The 20,571-nt window shown below is 38.0% G+C and overlaps 1 protein-coding gene across 3 annotated transcripts in view; it reads left to right on the forward strand.

The window, feature by feature from the left end:
- The first annotated feature begins 5,267 nt into the window (after positions 1-5,267).
- The window catches only part of kiaa0513 (KIAA0513 ortholog), a 42,244-nt gene continuing 26,940 nt past the window's right edge, over positions 5,268-20,571 (forward strand). For 2 of the 3 annotated variants that reach the window (XM_022211440.2, XM_022211441.2), the window contains exons 1-2: positions 5,268-5,452; positions 19,895-20,464. In XM_022211440.2, coding sequence (XP_022067132.1) covers positions 20,073-20,464 — 392 coding nt within the window. In that variant the 5' untranslated portion in view covers positions 5,268-5,452; positions 19,895-20,072. The remainder of the gene's footprint in view (positions 5,453-19,894; positions 20,465-20,571) is intronic. The other variant, XM_022211439.2, reaches the window with a different exon arrangement.

The raw sequence follows: 20,571 nt of genomic DNA on the forward strand, positions 1-20,571 counted from the left end.
TGATTGATTGTGGATGGACCACTGGAGGGACAGAGGCCCAGTTGATAACATTTATTGATTGAAGGGCAGTCAGACAACTGCAAAGATATGCAAACCCCACAAAAAAGCAAAATAAAACAACCACAGAGAAACACAGAACGACAGAAATGTGATACAAAACAGCCACAAGAACACAGAGCCAAAAAAGACACGAAATGACCCTAACAAGACCCAGAATTACAAAGAAAAACACAGAACGACTCAAGCTGACAACAAAGAGCCACAAAACAACAAAATATGCAAAAAATACTACAACTAAGTGCAAAACAGCCACAAAAAGACACAAAACGTCTCAGACTCGAACTGACTTTAAAGAGATTTCAAACAATCATGCAAGATTCAGAATGATTACAAACACAAAACGACCTCAATGACACATCAAATGCTGCAAATAGACAAAAAACACAACCCCAACAGGTGCAAATAGGTCATGAAGAGACACAAAATGACCAAAATGAGATACAAAACAGCTATGAAAAGGCACAAAGCAACTCTACAATTACCAGAAACACGCGCAGAAAGAGGCTAAATGACCATAAAGCAACCGTAAATAGACATTAACACAAACATATACAAAAATGTACAAAAGTCTTCAGCTGACCACAAAGAGAGACAAAACAACCACAAAAGATGCAAATAACCACATGAGGACACGAGGTGAACACAATGGCACACAAAGCAGCCACAAACAGACAAAAATTACTGAAATCCGACACAAAAACGACCTCAAAATATTTGAAATAACTTTAAACAGATGTAAAATAACTACAAATTGACATGAAGCAACCGCAAAGAGACACAAAAGGACTCAGAATTACCACAAAAAACATAAAAAAGATTTAAACTAATGACAGAGAGACACAAAACAACCAAGAAGAGACACAAATAAGTAAAAAAAACCTCCCAAAAATGATGAAAAATGGCCATAAAACAACCGCAGAGGCACGAAATAACTCAAAATTAGAACAAACAGATGCAAAAATAGACAAAAACGCACTACCTGATTACAATAAGACATATGAAACAACGACAGTAAAGCTGATGAGCCACAAGATGAAGCTATGGGAAAAAGTAGTTGAAGCTAGGCTAAGGGCAGAGGTGAACATCTGTGAGCAGCAGTATGGTTTCATGCCAAGAAAGAGTACAACAGATGCAATATTTGCTTTGAGGATGTTGATAGAGAAGTACAGAGAAGGTCAGAAGGAGCTGCATTGTGTCTCTGTAGATCTGGAGAAAGCTTATGACAGGGTGCCCAGAGAGGAACTGTGGTTTTGTATGAGGAAGTCTGGAGTGGCAGAGAAGTATGTTAGAGTGGTGCAGGACATCTATGAGGACTGTAAGACAGTGGTGAGGTGTGCTGTAGGTGTGACAGAGGAGTTCAAGGTGGAGGTGGGACTACATCAGGGATCAGCTCTGAGCCCCTTCTTGTTTGCTATGCTGATGGACAGGATGACAGACGAGGTTAGACAGGAGTCTCCATGGACTATGATGTTTGCAGATGTAGGGATACTACGTAAAGTCATTTATTTGCACCCGTTATATAAAAGGGGGGCACCACCTTACTTTGTCAGGAATTAATTAATTAAAAATTAATCAATTTTAATTTTTGATCAGTTGATCAGTCTCATATCAAAAAGGCTGGAATTCTTGGCTAAATTGACCCACGTTCTCACAATGAAACACACAAGGATGTAATTTGGTTTAAATGCAAGCATTTATTTTGCTATTCTATCAAAATAATCACAGGTGAGCTATATACAGTGAGAAATATGATGTGTGTGTGCGTGCATGCGTGACTATGGGTGTGTGTGTGTGTGTGTGTATGTGTGTGTGTGTGTGCATGCATGCGTGACTACGGGTGTGTGTGTGTGTGTGTGCATGACTATGGGTGTGTGTGTGTGTGTGTGTGTGTGTGTGTGTGTCTGTGGAATGTGGGTGTGTGTGCGGTGAGATCCTATGTGTGTGTGTATGAGAGATTGGTGTGTTCAAATTAGCATATTAAGACAGGAATATGGTGAGGGAAGCCAGATAGCTGACTACCGGACTGGACAAACGGTAATTTGGACTAAGAGCGATTTGTAAAAGAATAAACGGATAAAATGAATTAATTAATCAAGTGGTTAGTACATCAACCCAGATCAGGCAGAGCAATCTCAGCTGGATTTACTGAAGTCGAACCGTCATATGCTGGGACGCAGAGGTTGCCGGGGATGGTCTCACAGCGTAACGGGACGTCTCCGTTTCCCCAAGCGCTGTTGTCCGTCAGCAGTGGCCGTCCTGCATAGGCGATCAGTTCGAAGCAAATGGACCTGGTCCCACAGGTCTGCGGGCGTCACAGCTGAAGGAGCCGGTGTTCCGTGATAACATTCACTTGATTAAAATGATGATGTCTCTCATGGTATTTTAGCAGGCGTTTGCCGAGTAAAAGAGCGGATACTGTGGAGCCCAAAAACTAGAAAAATGTAAATCGCTTCTTAATCAGTTCTTTATCAAAATTCACGAATAAAAAGAAAAAGTTTGGCTCAAAAATGAGCAAAAATGTCTAAATTAATGTTACAAAAATTAAAAGATAAATAGTTGGCAAACTTTGGAAGAAAGGAACTTCAGAAGAGGGAAAGAGGCGCCTTTAGATAAGAATAGGGAGATGCTTTTGCTGTGCATCCCAGAGAGACAGAGGACGAAGAAGAGAGCGGGGGCCGGCCGTTGTCCGGCTTATATCAGGCCAGGGGGCCATGGGAGGACCGAGGATGCTTGGGCGCGAATCTCCACTGAAATTTGAGTCTTCCTTTGTTTCACAGAGAAGAGGAGCAGAGATGGTCCAACATGGATTAAAAATATGATATTAAATGAACAAAACGTGATCTGTCTACTCCTCACTATAATCCAGCTGTGTGAGAGGGGAACACATGTGGGATAATAATAATAATAATAATAATAATAATAATGATATGTTCAATTTATATAGCACCTTTCACAGACCCGAGGTCGCTTTACATAAACAAAGAGAACAACAAAACAAAAACAAAACTACAAGGAGTAGGAAGCAAAATGATTATTGAAAAGATGAGTTTTGAGCAGAGATTTGAAAGTAGAGAAGGATATGTATTATGTAGGTTAACAAGTATACTGAATTATTTCATTCACTAAAGAAATATGTATTATGTGTTCTAAATCCTGAAGATATATATATATATGTCACTGTGAAGATATGATAACGTGTCATACATATGACAACAGATAACACAAGAATTCATCCTCAACCTGAATAGAAAGAATAAAAAGACGAAATTAGACTAAACATCACAAAATCAATAAATCTACTTCTGTAATAGATAGGAGTGTCATTTTTGGATATGCTAGAGATGAAGCACTTTCATTAACTTTGGTAAACCTGAAAACACAAGATACAGCTCAGAAATATGAATTTTGAAGATGTTCTTTGTTCCTTAAAGAAAGTGTCTCTCTCTGTACTCTTCTCCTTCAGCAGGGCCGTAAAATTTATGCCCCCGGAGGCAGGCAGAGATGTCTCTTGAGAGGGAGCATTCCTGAGAGAGGAGGGGGTGTTAGCATGAAAGTTCATCACACAAAACATTCATAACATGAAAGTGAAAGTCATTGTCTTTCAAAAAAGGTTCTTCCAGGTGCTGGGACCCTCAACAGAAGGTCTGAATGTCCTTTTTCCTGTGAATGAAAGCACACAAAGCAATACATGCGTATCCCCATGTCTCCAGGAACTACTGGGGGGAGAGAGTTCAGTGCTGGGGAGGGGAGAGTCCTGTTGTTTGTCTGAGTTTGTCACAGGCCTTTGGGATTCCTACACAGATGACATTGTGATCTGTAGTGAGAGCAGGGAACAGGTGGAGGAGAAGCTAGAGGCGTGGAGGTTTGCCCTGGAAAGGAGAGGAATGAAGGTTAGCCGCAGCAAGACGGAGTATCTGTGTGTGAATGAGAGGGAGCCAAGTGGAAGAGTGAGGTTACAGGGAGAAGAGATCAAGAAGGTGAAGGATTTTAGTACACTGACAGTCATTAGAAACTTTGAGACCATATTTTTCAACATAATTTTTATTTTGAAGCCCCAAACTGGATTTTCTTCATATGAATCATTTGTTTAGCATATTGACATACAGAAACAAAAATCTAAAGTTTCAAGAATGATTTCAAAATAAAGAATTTCACAAAAGAAAACGGCACCTGCCAAACACAAAGTCACAACAGTCAATACCGAGTATGGCCTCCATTTGCTTCAATGCAGGCAGCAATCCGTCGGCGCACGCTTTGGACCAGGCTTCTGATTGTGGGTTGGGAACAGCCCATACGCCTGGCTACATCACTGTAGCTCAAACCGGCCTCCACCATACCCAGTGCCCAGAGACGTTGTTCATGTGATAGACGCGGCATGATGCTGTTCACTGGACTAACAATGGTGGCCTTTTTTGGGCCTTTATATAGGCCTTCAAAACCCATTCTCACATTGTGCAGATACTCACTGAGTATTGCTTGGTGTGTATTTGGTTCACTTTTGCAAAGTGACCAACCCATGTGCAATGAATCATGACAAAATGACAACTCATCATTATCTCAACTACCAGGGCACCAGATCATCAGTAAATCCACAATGAATAATTACAACCCCCCTACAAGTAGAATTCTGTGTACATTTCTATCTCAAAGTTTCGATTGACTGTCAGTATACTTAGGGTCAACAGTCCAGAGCAATGGAGAGTGTGGAAAAGAGGTGAAGAAGCGTGTACAGGCAGGCTGGAACGGCTGGAGAAAAGTGTCAGGTGTGATGTGTGATAGAAGAGTTTCAGCTAAAATGAAAGGTTTACAAAACTGTGGTGAGACCAGCCATGTTGTTTGGTCTGGAGACAGTGTCCCTGAGGAAAAGACAGGAGGCAGAGCTGGAGGTAGCAAACTGACTACGAGACACGACTAACAACTGACAAATACTGACTGAAATGAGATGCAAAACAATTACAATAAGATCTGAAATAAACACAAACAAAACATCCACAAAATTACATAAAACGTTGCATTTATATACGTGAAGAGAATATTAAGAAGTCTGTTTTAACATGAAATAACTTCATGACAAATACCCATATTGACTTAATCCTTTTTGGGTGCCTATTTTTCTTCAAACCGTTTATCCGCGGTTCGAATGTAAACATCATGCTTTTATTGTTAAGGGAAGACTCGGTAATCTTCGTGCTTTCCCGCCGCTGCGCTGATTTGCTGCGCTGCTCGCCGACGTCATTGGGTTCCCCCTCGTCGTGTCCGCCTCCCTCCACGCATGCGCACTCATGTAAACAGTCAGTCCGGAGCAGCAGCTTCGTCGCAGCAGCAGCAGCCGATCGGGATCCGTTCGCCGTTTCCCACCGCCGCCACCGGACGATTCACGCACCTTCACCCGGTAATAACGCCGTCGTCTCTTTAAACGTGTCTTAAGCTGTCCGCTTCCGGGGCTTCTTCTACTTCTGAGGGCCATTTTCCCTGTTTGTGTTGCTCTTTCTGCTGCTCGGGGTCACGGCGGAGGGTTACATCGGCTCCGGTCGGGATGTTTCGGGGGTTCTGACTCGGACCGGTTTCGTCTTCGCTTCTAGCCGGACCCCCGTGACAGAGGTGTCGTGTCTGCGTGAGCCTAAAATGGCTCCAGAGCGTCGGTCTAATCAAACCCCAGCAGCCGTACAGGAAACGTTGGTGTTTATTCAGCGCTGCTTCCTCTCAGCTGTCAGCCTGGAATCAGATTAATAATAATAATTTTAATATTAATAATAACAATCAGCTGGTTCTGTTTTCTGTCCTAACTTTTCACATTTTACATCCGTTATTCACTACACGTCCAGATTCTTTAGCTTCAAACCAAACCTCATACAGAAACAGAGAAATTTAACATAAAGAGACGTTTTAATGAGATCTGACCCCTAAAAATAAAATGCGTACTAGAGGTCATTTTGGCTCTTTTTTTGGTTGTTTTGTATATTTTGTGGTTGTTTTGTATCTCTTAATAGTCAGTTTGAGGCTTTCTGTGGTGTTTTGATTAATTTTGTGTCTTTTCATTTTTGTTTTACATCTTAATTCTGTAATTTTGTAGTTGTTTTACGTCTCATTTTAGTCATTTGTTTGTCTCTTGCAGTTATTTTGTGTCTTTTTGTGGTTGTTTTAAATCACATTTCAGCCATTATGCATCTTTTTCGTTTGTTTCGTGTCTCTCTTAATAGTCAATTTCAGTCTTTTTCTGGGATTTTGAGTCATTTTGTGTCTTTGATTTTAATAATTTTGTCATTTTGTCTCTGCCATTGTTTTGCATCTCATTTTTGTTGCTTGAGTGATTTTATAGTTGTTTTGCATCGCAAATTAGTGGTTTTTGTATCTCTTTGTTGATGTTTTGCGTCTCATTAATGTCATTTTAAGTGTCTTTGTTGTTGTTTTGCATCATTTGTGTCTTTGTGGATTATTTGCATCCTTTGGGGTTGACGTGTGTCAGTTTGAGTGTTTTTTGTAGTTTTTGGTGAGCGATTGTTGTAATTTTTGGTCGTTTTTGCGTTCACTTTGTGACTCTTTGTAGTCATTTAGAATATTTTTGTGCTTCTTTTGCGACTCATTGTGGTTGTTTTGTGTGTCTTTGTGGTTGCTGGGGTCAGGCTAGAGGTTAAATCTCCTCTTATCAGACATGTTGATCTTCAGGAGCATTTTCATTTCCACTTGTTTTGATACAGTTGATAGTTAAATATAATATATGTTGGTTTTTAGGCTGTTTTCAGACAAATCACAGCATTGGAAGGTGTCCACTTCTGCTGTAATAAATTAAAAAAGGAAGTTTTTACACCATTTTCCAAACAAAAAGACAGATTTTACTCTATAAATCTATAAAGTGCAGCTACCAGGCACACAGAATTGGAAAACATCTCCAGTTGATCTGCAGCTGCTTTTAAATCGTAGCTTATCTGCTCAGCTCGCTTATAAAATCACCGGATTGGTTAATGGAGTCTGGAATGACGTCCTCTTCCTCTCAGGAACACAAGGAGACGCAGCAAATTATACGTCTTAAGAGTAGAATCATATTTATTTATATTCATTTGCTGTTTCTGGCTCTTGAAATAGGGAGATTTTAAGCTTTTATTTTGTAATCTTTAGAAGGAATTTTATTGGCTTTGGGGTTTTTCTCAAGCGAAACAACACATCTGAAGGTGTCAGCTTTTGATGCAATAATTTTTTTTGTATTTTCTCAATGAGAGCTGCAGTAATTATTTGTTTAATTGATTAGTTGGCATCTTGAGAATTAATCTCCATGTTTTGATAATTGATTTGTCCAATACAGTCATTTTTAAGGCCAAAAAGTCACAATTTTCTGATTCCAGCGTCTTAAATGTGAATATTTTCTGATTTCTTCCCTCCTCTGGGATGGTAAACTGGATATTTTTGGGTTGTGGACAAAATAGGACATTTGGGAAACACTAGTCATCATTTTTTCACCATTTTCTGACACTTTATAAACCAAAAAACAAACATTTTAATCCAGAAAATGGTTGTGAGAATGGACAGTTTAGGAATGCAGAAGTCTAAATGAGATTTAAGTAATGTTTTTCTGCATAGGTATTTAAGTTCTTGTCAATAAGTTATTTGCCACCTATTTTCATATTTTATTAGTGGGTTTGAGTATTTTTTGCACTAAAAGTCTTAAAAAGCTTCTTAAACATGAATATCTTCTGGTTTCTTTCCTCTTCTGGGATAGTAAACTGAATATTTTTGGGGTCTTGTAGAGAAAACAAGACATTTTTGAAACACCGATAGACATTTTTTTGCTATTTTCTGATATTTTATACACCAAAAACAAGTATTTTCATCCAGAAAGTAAACAACAGAATGATCAATCCTGAAAATAATCGTTAGCTGCAGTCCTACAGTGGATTCTGGCTTCTAAAAAATGAAGGATTTCTGCTTTTGTGTGGCCATATTTGGCAGTAACTGGCATGTATTTTGGTTTTTATGCTATTTCTCAAGCAAAGTAACACATTTAAAGGTGTCCGTCTTTGATATATTACACTATAAAGGACTTTTTGTTGTATTTTGTAGACAGGAGCTGCAGAAATGTGAATAATTTCTGTTTTTTTTCCTCCTGTATGACAGTAAACTGAATATTTTTGGCTTGTTGTGGGCAAAACAAGACATTTTGGAAACACTGCTCACTTTTTTTTTCTTTTTACCGTTTTCTGACACTTTATGGTTAAAAAAATGAATCACTTAATCCAGAAAATAATCATCAGATTGATTGTCATTGACAGTAATCCTTGGGTGCAGTCCTAGTTTAGACTAAATCATTTATTTAATTCATTTTGGCTTTTTAAAGGTGGAGATTTTATGGTCATATTTGGCAATAAATGGAATATATTTTGGTTTTGGGCTGTTAGAGAAGCAAAACCTTTGATGTATTACATTATAAAAGGCATTTTTCTGCATTTTCTAGACAACACTGCAGCAAATAATTGATTCATTGATTAGCTGTCAGCTGCTAAAACAATTATGTTAATTGATTTATCTGCTTGAGTCATTTTTTTAAAGAACAAATAAGTGTAATTTCTCTGGTTTCAGCTTCTTAAATGTGAATATTTTTCCCTTTTTTTCCTCCTTTGTGACAGTGAACTGAATATCTTTGCGTTGTTGTGGACAAAAAATGACATTTTCACCATTTTCTGACCTTTCTATCGATAATAAACGGACGACAGATTAATTAACACTGAAAATAATCATTAGCTGCAGCTCTAGACGGGCAGCACTGCACACTGGAGACACTTTTAAAGCCCCTTTTGCTCCACAAATCCCTCTATTGCGCTTATGAATCAGCATTAGTCATCGTGTTGCGTTAATTACCAGGTAAAGAAAGCTGACAGATTACGAAGCTGCAGCCCTGGTTTTATCTGGAAACACATGGAGGAGAACTTCCTGTCAGCTTTCTCTGCCTCCACAGATCATTTCTTGTCTTTGTTTGGCTCCCTTGTTGTGTTTTTTTGAGGCCATCGATGATGACGGGCTTGTCTTTTGTTGCTTCGTCTGTTTTCCACCCTGCTTCTCGAAAGATTGAGAGCGTTTCTGCACAGACAAGCATTCTGTCTGCCGTTTTCCATGTGAGGCCATGATGGGAAGCTAGGAGAGGGAGGGCATGGAGGGGAAATGAAGCAGCAGAGGCGACATGCTCAGTCAGAGGAGGTTAATGTCGTTAGCACGGACCAGATCCCCCCAGAGAACTCGGCACTGAATTTGCATCTTTTGCTATTAAAAGCCGATTTTTATGATTTCACGGTGCTTGTAGGAGATGAGTTTTGAGCCCGGCTGGTCCTCCGAGAGCAGAATTAGTTCAGTTCTGATGGGAACAGGTTGTATCAGTACGTCCAGAACCCAGAACTCATCATCCAGCAGCCACTTCTGCTTATCAGCGGCGATACGAGGCTGCACAGTTCAGCCGTCGCTCTCTGATTATGTGGTTCTGCTTTGCACCCAAGCTGATTTTTATTTACGTTGCATCATATACAGCAGATTACACCATAAGAGGCAGTATATCAGAGATTATTTGGGAAAGTGGCAGGATTTCATGTGGTTTTATGGTTGCTGTCGATCACCTGAGGCTGTGCTTCCCTCTTGTTGGTGATAAAAGTTATTGCTGTCGCTGTTGGAGCCTCTGATCTCACAAACACCTCCGTCTGATAGCGTGAACTCTTGTTTGGCTGCTGTAGAGGAGGTTAAGGTCTACACAGTTCATCCAGGACTCAACGTTACTGAATGTACAACTGCTAAAACACACAAAAAAAGCAACGAAACGCCACTTCTTCCATGTAGCCACTGCCATTTGATACCATTTAATTCTATTTGGTTCCATTTGGTTCCCTTTGGATTAATTGGGTACCATTCGATGCCATTAGGTGCCATTTGTACTTGTTTTTCCTGTAAAGCGACTTTGAGTGTCAAGAAAAGCGCTTACAAATAAAATGTATCATTATTATTTGGTTCCATTTTGGTGCCATTTGATGACATTTTGAACATTCTTTAGACACTTAATAATTAGTACGTGCTAGCTGTTTAGCTAGCTACACACGTGGACAAAATTGTTGGTACCCCTCAGTTAAAGAAGGAAAAACCCACAATTCTCACTGAAATCACTTGAAACTCACAAAAGTAACAATAAATAAAAATTTATTGAAAATTAAATAATCAAAATCAGCCATCACTTTTGAATTGTTGATTAACATAATTATTTAAAAAAACAAACTAATGAAATAGGGCTGGACAAAAATGATGGTACCCATAACTTAATATTTTGTTGCACAACCTTTTGAGGCAATCACTGCAATTAAACGATTTCTGTATTTGTCAATGAGCGTTCTGCAGCTGTCAACAGGTATTTTGGCCCACTCCTCATGAGCAAACAGCTCCAGTTGTCTCAGGTTTGATGGGTGTCTTCTCCAAATGGCATGTTTCAGCTCCTTCCACGTATGTTCAATGGGATTCAGATCTGGGCTCATAGAAGGCCACTTTAGAATAGTCCAACGCTTTTCTCTCAGCCATTCTTGGGTGTTTTTGGCTGTGTGTTTTGGATCGTTGTCCTGTTGGAAGACCCATGACCTGCGACTGAGACCAAGCTTTCTGACACTAGGCAGCACATTTCTCTCCAGAATGCCTTGATAGTCTTCAGATTTCATCGTACCTTGCACACTTTCAAGACACCCTGTGCCAGATGCAGCAAAGCAGCCCCAAAACATTACTGAGCCTCCTCCATGTTTCACCGTAGGGACAGTGTTCTTTTCTTCGTATGCTTGGTTTTTGAGTCTATGAACATAGAGTTGATGTGCCTTACCAAAAAGCTCCAGTTTGGTCTCATCTGTCCAAAGGACATTCTCCCAGAAGCTTTGTGGCTTGTCAACATGCATTTTTGCAAATTCCACTCTGGCTTTTTTATGAGTTTTTTTCAGCAGTGGTGTCCTCCTTGGTCGTCTCCCATGAAGTCCACTTTGGCTCAAACAACGACGAATGGTGCGATCTGACACTGATGTACCTTGGCCTTGGAGTTCACCTTTAATTTCTTTGGAGGTTGCTCTGGGCTCTTTGGATACAATTCCAACGATCCGTCTCTTCAATTTGTCATCAATTTTCCTCTTGCGGCCACGTCCAGGGAGGTTGGCTACTGTCCCGTGGGTCTTGAACTTCTGAATAATATGAGCCACTGTTGTCACAGGAACTTCAAGCTGTTTCGAGATGGTCTTATAGCCTTTACCTTTAAGATGTTTGTCTATCATTTTTTTTCGGATGTCCTGGAACAATTCTCTCCTTCGCTTTCTGTTGTCCATGTTCAGTGTGGTACACACCTTTTCACCAAACAGCAGGGTGACTACTTGTCTCCCTTTAAATAGGCAGACTGACTGATTATGAGTTTGGAAACACCTGTGATGTCAATTAAATGACACACCTGAGTTAATCATGTCACTCTGGTCAAATAGTTTTCAATCTTTTATAGAGGTACCATCATTTTTGTCCAGGCCTGTTTCATTAGTTTGTTTTTTTAAATAATTATGTTAATCAACAATTCAAAAGTGATGGCTGTTTTTGATTATTTAATTTTCAATAAATTTTTATTTATTGTTACTTTTGTGAGTTTCAAGTGATTTCAGTGAGAATTGTGGGTTTTTCCTTCTTTAACTGAGGGGTACCAACAATTTTGTCCACGTGTGTAGCTACATATCAGCTATATTCCCCCATTGATTGCTTGTGCTTGGTGCTAGCTAGCTTTAACAAGTTGTGTTTTCCACTTCAGGAACTTGTACATTGGTTCACAGTGGTCTGAAACTTTTTGTGTGTTCCCACTGCAGGAATTGCAGCAGTAGAACCTTTTTCATGGTACATTCTAGGGGAGAAAATTGTACCAACTCCTTGGTTCATACTTCTGAGAGGCCTTGAAAAACCTCTAGGAAAGTCTCAATCCTGTTTGGTTCAACTCAGAGGGGACAACAACCAAAACAACTACTTTTTCTTTCTGCCGTCTTGATGTCCTTATTGGGTAGCAGTCTAAAATTTATAATAATAAGCAGCTTTCCTCTGCAGAAGCTCATTGAATTTACAGTGTAGTTTACAGGAATGACCTCCTTCCTAGTCGACCTTCTCTGTCTTTCTGTTTTCATTGTGGTTTAGAATCAAGCAACCTTAATGCTGAATGGACCAAAAATAACAACAAATTGTAGTTAATGACTCTCTGAGCACGTTAGAAATGGAACAATGGAGTAGGAATGTTAATAGTTAATGTTAGCTGTTAATAGTTCAACTGATTAAAGGTATATTAACAAATAAGGCAGAAAACAAAGAACATGGCTGTCAGAAGCTGTATTGTAGATTATCTGTAGTACCTGGATATTCCAGCAGGTGGAGCCTCTTATTTAATACTGTAGCTACTGGAGGAGGTGCTCAATCGAACTGCTGTTGGTTTAGCTAGCAACGGGCACCATGATATAGACTTCTTTAGTGTTAATAACCTCCAACCAGTTGATGTTGTCAAGCAGAGAGCATTGTGGGGGTTTAGCTGGTAAAGGGGCACCATGACAAAGACTTCTGTGGTGGTTAATGACTGCAGTCTAAAATGGAGGCTTGCTATGTTCGTCTGTTTGGTGAATTTTGCGTCGTTGGTGTTAGAGAGAAGACCACTACTGGACTTTTTTTCCATCCTAAAATGGTTCTGAAGTTCCTGCAGTGGAAACCTGAAGCCACAGGAAATGAGAAACAAAACAAAAGACTCGTGCAAACACCTAAAGGTTCCAAAGTCAACAAAACAACTAATACTAGTGGTGAATGGCACGTCAAGTCTTTCTGATTCATTTCCAACTCATTCAGGACAGGTTTTGAATAAATATGGATTAGTTTATGCCATTTTGGGCAAATTGAGTTTTTTGTGGAAAGAATTAGAACTTTAGGTAAATTTGAGGTATTTTAGACATTTTTTGGCTCATTTTGAACAATTTTTTAAAGTAATTTTGGATAAATTATGAGACATTTTGGACACTTTTTGAGTAGTTTTGACTCTTTGTCGTGGACATTAAACTGTAGGTTTTGCTGTTGAAACTATGATACATCCCATAATAGTGATGCTCAACGTTGGTTATAAAATTTGTCGCAGAAATTTGAGTATTTCTGGTTCATGTTTAGCTCAATCAGGACATGTTTTGAATACATTTGGATAGTTTTGTGTTTGGGCAAACTATGAGTAGATTGTAAAAGATATGGAAGCAACTTGGGTAAATTAGAGGCATTTTGTTAGTTATTTTTTGTATTGTGATTATTTTGGACATATTTTGAGAAATTTTGGACTATTTTTGAGTAATCCTGGACAAATTACAAGTAATTTTAGGCACTTTTTTTCATTTGGGAAAAGTTTTGAGACAATTTGGACAAATTGAAGATAATTTTGGAATTTTTTGACTAATTTTGGAATTTCTTTTTAAAATAATTTTGGCTGGAAAGATTGACAAAATTAACAAAAAACTGATTTAGTCTTCAGACTGTGACACCTGGATGGATGTAAAACTGATCTGGTGTCTATTTTTAGCAAATTACATGAAAGTTGGCCAAAATCACACAAAAATCATCCCAGATTTTTCCATATTTGTCAAAAATGTCTCAAAAATGGTTCAAGATTAGAATGTGTCCAAAAAAATGACAAAACCATTCCAAAAAGACTTGGTATTTCCCCAAAATATATAAAAAAAGTTCTAAAGCAGCTGAAATCTTGTCCAAAATCACTTGAAAATTGTCAAAAATTGAGCAGATTTGATTGATTTTTACAGGAAATGACTCAGTTCTCTTTGAATTAAACATAAACAAACCAAAACTGTTTCTAAACTTTAACACCAAGAATTCTATTTTCACTGCTAATATCAGTCACCAATGTCCTTGATTATTAATAATTAACAGTTTGGACCGTGAAAAAACACACGCCTAAAACAAACAAACCTCCAGTAAGTGAAGGAACGACTTTAATTCATTCGCAGGCCGGCTCATGTTCGGTTATTTAATAATTCAGGCCTTTTAAAACCACAAACCTTTACTTAGAAACCTTTTAGGTGTTTCCACAGACGACAAGCCGATGGGATATTTATTAGAACCAGACCAAAGCCGATTACAGGGAAGAGGAGGGACAGAAAGCGGTGGATTCTTTGGTTCTGGTGACTGAGACGTCCCCGTGGACACAGTGGGAGCTCTCAGGTTGCACAAGGACACCAAAGGATTGTGGGTCGGGGAATTCCCAGGCCGGGTTCTGGTTCCCGCTTCAGGAACGAGGAAAAGTCCGGCGCTCTGTGAACGCATCGTCCCATAAAGAGAGTAAAAAGCTGATTTATCATCTTGCGTTTTGCCGCATGAAGGTCCATAAAGACGGATGATGTGGCTCGGCTGATGGGTTTTCTGCAGACTAGGGTGGGTTTTTTTTCTTTCTTTTTTCTTGGGGGTGGGAGATGCTGGAGGGCAGCGTTGTGTAACATCTCCATGTGTGAAGCGGCAGCAGCGAGGAAGAGGAGGATGAAAACCAGCAGAAACATCCCTCTGTCACCTCAGAGAAGCAGCCGGTCGTTTTCCGTTCACGGAGCAGAAACAGCTGATTTACGGAGCGCTGCTGCTTTCGTTGGGCCTCGTTCAGGACAGATAACGGCAGCAGGTGATTGAACCGCCGCCAGACGTCCTCTAACGGCGACCGAGAGGCTCCTCTGCGACATTTGCAGCCTCCAGCATCGCGGCCCATATGCTCAGCAGATTGTTTTTATTATCCTCAGAGATCCACTGAGATCAATGGATCTGCTGCAGGAGAGGAAATGAAATTAAAATATATCAGAGAGCAGCTTCAGAGACATGATTTAAACCCAGAAATGGTCAATAAACGGTTAGAAATACAGCAGGCTCTGACGTGTAAACTGTAGAGGAAATCTCCAATCACACTGACAGTGACAACCTGTGTGTATTATATTATGCTTATTATATTACATTATACTTGTTATATGCTAGTTTTATTATATTATTCTAAATAAAAAAGGGAAAATCTGCCTAAATGGGCAGCAGCAAAACTGTAATATTTGGAATTCTGTAATGTGAAAACTTTATATATTAAATATAAAAAAGAAATATTTGTAGCTGATTTAAGTACAATTAAAATGGTGGAATTTGGCAGTCAGGTATAATAAAAAACATTTGTAAAAAATACAGTTTTTTATTTTTATGTGGATCTAATTTACATTTTCAGCTAAAGGAGTTTAGGTTTTATAAGAATATAATATATAAAAATATATATTGTTACTAAATATTTTCTTTAATTTAACAAAACAGTCAAACTTTGTAAAATAAGTTTTTAAAAAATTCTTAAAAATAGAGTTTTTAATTTCTTTATTTACAGTTTTTTTTGCAGACTATAAAATTACACTATATTACTGTGTATGTATGTTGAAGACTAAAAAAATCTTTTGTTACCCGTTTAAAATTTCACCAAAAATAAAGTTTTTGCATTAGATGAATTTTATTCTATTCTATTCTATTGGTATAAATAAGAAATAAAATGAAAATTTGGCAGCAAGGGCACCGGAAAAATAAAATATTCTGTAAGGTGAAAACTTTATATACTAAATAAGAATTTAACAAAACTATATTTGTAGCTGATTTAAATACAGTAAAATCTGTGTAGTTTGTCAGTCAGATATTATAAAATGAGCAAATTACCGTTTTTTTAATTTTTATGTAGAAAAAATGTCCTTTTTTTTGCAGCCAGTTAAAGTTAAGTAATGTAAAAATATAATATAAACTGAATAAAAAATATCAAAGAATGATATAAAAATTAATCATTGTTTCAGTGATTTTATCGAATATTTTATGTAATTTGTCAAAAACAGTGAAAATATGTGAAACAAAAAATCTTAAAAATAGCATTTTAAATTTCTTAGTATAATTTTTTTGCAGCTATTTGGGGAAAAAAAAGAAAAGTATGTTCAGTAATGAAAAATTATGGTGTATTTTTTTAACAGCATGTTTTGTTAAATGGTAATATCTTGTTTAAAAGTTTATTTAAAAAAGCAAAAGGCAATAACTGTAAAAATAAATAAACACACTAATTTCAAAAACCTATTTCTATAAATATAAATGAAGATATGTATTATTTTAAAAAACTAAAAATATATAAATTAGATTAAAATTGTAAAAAAAAATTAAAATACATTAAAAAATCAAATTACACTATTGAAAATATTTAAATCAGCTAAAAAAATATAAATTGTTTACAAATATTTGCCATTATGTTTACCATTTTTTACAATTTTGTGTAACATTACGTTATTACGCTGTTTTTAACGTATTTTTTCCTTTAATATTTCTGTTGTTGTTTTCATTCATGAGGCTTGAAGTTTGTTCAGCAACCAAACCTGAAATTACAAATAAGTGAAACTGCTGCTTTCTGTATCCAAACATATAAATTACTGTTTTATCACCCAGAATTGTGTCCACGCGTGTTTTTTTTTTTTTGTACTATTCATTACGACAGATATTTTCTTTCACTTTTACTGCAGTTTCTGCGTTATATCAGTTGATTTTGGCAAAAATCTGACTGTTAGATATCAAAGTCTGGGTGAATTTCACATGATAAGAGAATAAAAACAAGGTTTTCAGTTTGTAGACCTGCAGGGAAAAGGAACCCTCTGGAGCTCTTTGATGTTTGTTCGTCTCGTAGCCTCAGACCTGAAGGAGGTGATGAGATAAGCCGCTTACATCATGTTTGCCTTTTTTCACTTCTGCTGATTTTGTGTGTCGTCTGAGTCACTAAACGCTGCGTTACGTAACGTCTCCAGAGCTGCAGCCCCTTCAGCGACTCGTCTGAACAGTGCTGGATCTGTGAGTCCAGTCAGGAGACCAGGAGGCTGGAGGTGAGGAGTCCTGGAAGCTCAGAGTGGGAGTCTGAGGAGATATTTAGAGCTCAGTTACACAACAACGACTGAGGTTTAAGCAGCGTGGTTTCTTCCACCAGTATGTGTCAATAATAGGTTATTTACCAGCTGTTTTCATGTTTTATTTGAAGGCTTGAGAGATTCTTTTGATATAAATAGCTTCTTAAATGTGCATATTTTCTGGTTTCTTTCCTCCTCTGTACTATTTTCATCCTATCTCTGTAAAAATCAGCACTATTTGCTGAAAATAGTTTATTCAAATGTTGTAAAGGAACACATATTTATACAGTACATGACATTATCTGTAATTTAACACGTCAAGCAAAAAAATTATGAAATGAAGTATTTGTTGATATTTTTAATTTCTTTTAAGCATTTTAATCCTTAGTATGCATAGGTTTTATTTATATCTATAGAAATCTATATATTTTGCTAAAATAGTGTCATTTTCCATCCAAATATTGTAAAGGAACAAAAAAAATAGTAAAAAAACAAAAAGCTACCCCCTGTCAAAAGTTTTAGGACACTTTCTCATTCAAATAAAGTAGAACCTGTCCTACAACTTTTGACAGGGGGTGTATCTACCAAATTTGTTACACATATGCAGCACATCAGGCTGAACAAAAAAGTCAGTGACAGCCACATTCCAAACCCAACAGGAAGTGAGCTATTTAGCGTTGAATGTCAGATTTTGCCCATTTTTCATTTTTTTCTAGAGCGAACTCCTCCTAGGGGGAAACTCCAATTCACCTCAAATTGGGCCGTTACATACAGGAGGCCTTAATGATCCAAAGTTATTAAAATCTTTTTCCACAGTCAAAGGGTGTGTCCGTGGCGGCCTCTGGAATTTTGATCCTTCGCCATGAAATTTCAAATGCTGTGTAAATGTCCTGAACATGCTCCAATCTGCCTGAAACTTTACATGTATGATCAGAGTCCTGCCCTGATCACATCCATATGATGAAATACACCCCCTGTCAAAAGTTGTAGGACAGGTTCTACTTTATTTGAATGAGACAGTGTCCTAAAACTTTGGACAGGGGGTGTATATTTAATTTAACACTTTAGCTAGCATTTGTAATGGTAATTTGTAATGCAAGTTTTTTTGCTTTATGTTTATTTATTATTACCATTTTTCCACTCTTAATATACTTTTTCTTCTTAAATATATTCACTGTTTAATTTTATTTTTTGTGGTTTTAGTTTTATTATCTGTAAACGGGGAAAATCTGTAAAATAACAGCTCAAAACTAAATTACCATTTATTTGTCAATCCTTCATATAGATAATTGTTCCTCCAAATAACTACAAATGTCTCCAAAATAATGAGAACTTTTGCTGATTTTAAATATAGTTTAAAAAAAAGTCTTTTTCTGGTCAAAATTTGTAAAAATCTAAATTACCGCTTGTTTTATTTATAATACAGATTATTAATGTCGCCCTTTTTGCCGCCATTTTTTACTGTTAACGTGTAAAATTTTCTGTGATTTTTACCTGATGTTATCTAATTTAACAAAACGGTGAAATCTGTAAAACAAAAGACTTATTTTAGAGCTCTGAGTTACAGAAAGCGGATCAGATACGACCATTAAGATCTGGCTTTTTGTGGCTTAATCAATGATCAGGACTTCCCTTTTATTTAAGTGCTGACCGAATACGAGGAACTCGGAGGAGTCGTCCTTCCAGATTTCATAATTGCAGTTTTGAGGCTTTAAGCTGCAGAAAAACGATGTTTCTGCAGAAAAGCAACCAAGTTATGAGTCTGAATCACACTCTGGAGCTTTTTTCATTTGAGCTTCTTACCCTAAATCTTGCTTCAGGGTTTAAAAGACATTTTATCTTTGAAATATCACCATAATTACATATTTTAATAGCTACCTGTAATTTCATAAAACTGAGAATCAGTAAAATTGCTGTGAAATAATTATTTTTTAGGTCTCAATATGCAGAATTTAAACACACACTGTAAAAAACATCCTGTCAGAAAGGATGAAGATCTGCTCAAAATGGTGCCAGAAAAATACTTTAATGTTGAAAAACGGTAGAAATGAAGATTTTTGCTGATTTAAATGCAGTAAAAATTGTGTGATTTTTATGGTCAAAAATGTAAAAGTCACTATTTCTATCGTACAGATTATCGATGTGGATATTTTACAGTTTTTCCTGTTTTTTTTTTATGGGTAAATGAACACTTTTTTGATGTTAGTGTTATCATCTATAATTTGACAAAACAGAGTGAATCTGCAAAATTATTTACCATTTTTCAAGCCTCAGTCTACACAAATTTTCTTTTAAAGAACAACAATCATCTGTAAAATACTAATATTTTTTACTGATATACAGTATAAAAAATGTGTAATTTTTTCGATGTTAACATGTAAATTGAGATCTTTTTCTGTGATTTTAGTGTTATTGTCTGTAATTAAAACTAGGAAAAACTGTAAAATAACAGCAAATTGATTACAAAATGACAGTAACAACCCCCTTAAAATATGTTTTACAGTGTATTAGCAGGTATTAGCATGGTAAACATGTTGAACATTATAGCTGGTAAACATGCTAATGTTAGCGTTAGCTTGAAGCAGTGACTCCTGTTTTCCTACCTGGGTAACACGTAAAGAGTTTTCCTGTGATTTTATTTATCTGTAATTAGAACTAGGAAAAACTGTAGAATATAAGTAAATTCCTGAAAAAATGTCCATAATAAACATTAAATTTTCCCCCCACGTCATGTGATTCTGATAAACATTACTAATTAGCAGACATTAGCATAGTAGCACGCTATAGTAAAATGCTGAATGTTACAGCTGCTAAACATGCTAATGCTAGCTCTCAGCAGTGACTCCTGTTTTCCTCTGGCTCTGCTGAATCGTCCGCTGAACGCTAATCTAATCTTGTGTCCACAGATGCTCTGGGTCTGTGAGGTCACTGGAGGTCGGCAGCCTGGAGGGCTGTGATGTTCTGCAGACGGACGGTGGCCTCCAGCTGTTCTCCACATCTGTGAGCAGCAGCCTCATGTTGCTGCTCAGCTCCTAGTGACCGTCTTCACAGCGTCCCAGCAGCGTTTCCAGGATCAGACCCGGCATGGAGGGCGTCTCTGTGGACAACCTGATCGACTTCGACCTGCCGTCTGAGGCCTCGACTCTCGCCGTTGACGGATCCCAGCACCAAGGCCACGCCGACGTCTTCTCCCCGGAGCCGCCGTCGTGCGCCGGAGTCCACCAGCAGCCGCTACTGCCGGAACCGATGGCGCCCACCAAGTCCCACCACCACCACCACCATCACCATGGAGACGAGGGAGACAGCGACGCCACCGAGTCGGCAGACAGCGAGAACGACATGGACCCTCCGTCTCACTCCTGGGAGCTGAGGAGGTCGTCGTCCTCGTCCGCCCACAGCGGGGAGGAGGCCGACGCCGAGACGCTGGAGAGGAGGCAGTTCATGAAGGCGTACGTGGAGAAGGTGTTCCACGGAAAGTAAGGAGCATCACTTTGATTCTAACTGGTTTATTTATCCAGGTGGTTTTCTCCTCACTAGGTCCTTGCTGGTGTTGGATCGACTCTCAGATGTTCGTCGGTTTGGA

Source organism: Acanthochromis polyacanthus, chromosome 8 (genome assembly GCF_021347895.1).
Source record: "Acanthochromis polyacanthus isolate Apoly-LR-REF ecotype Palm Island chromosome 8, KAUST_Apoly_ChrSc, whole genome shotgun sequence".
Classification (NCBI taxonomy): domain Eukaryota; kingdom Metazoa; phylum Chordata; class Actinopteri; family Pomacentridae; genus Acanthochromis; species Acanthochromis polyacanthus.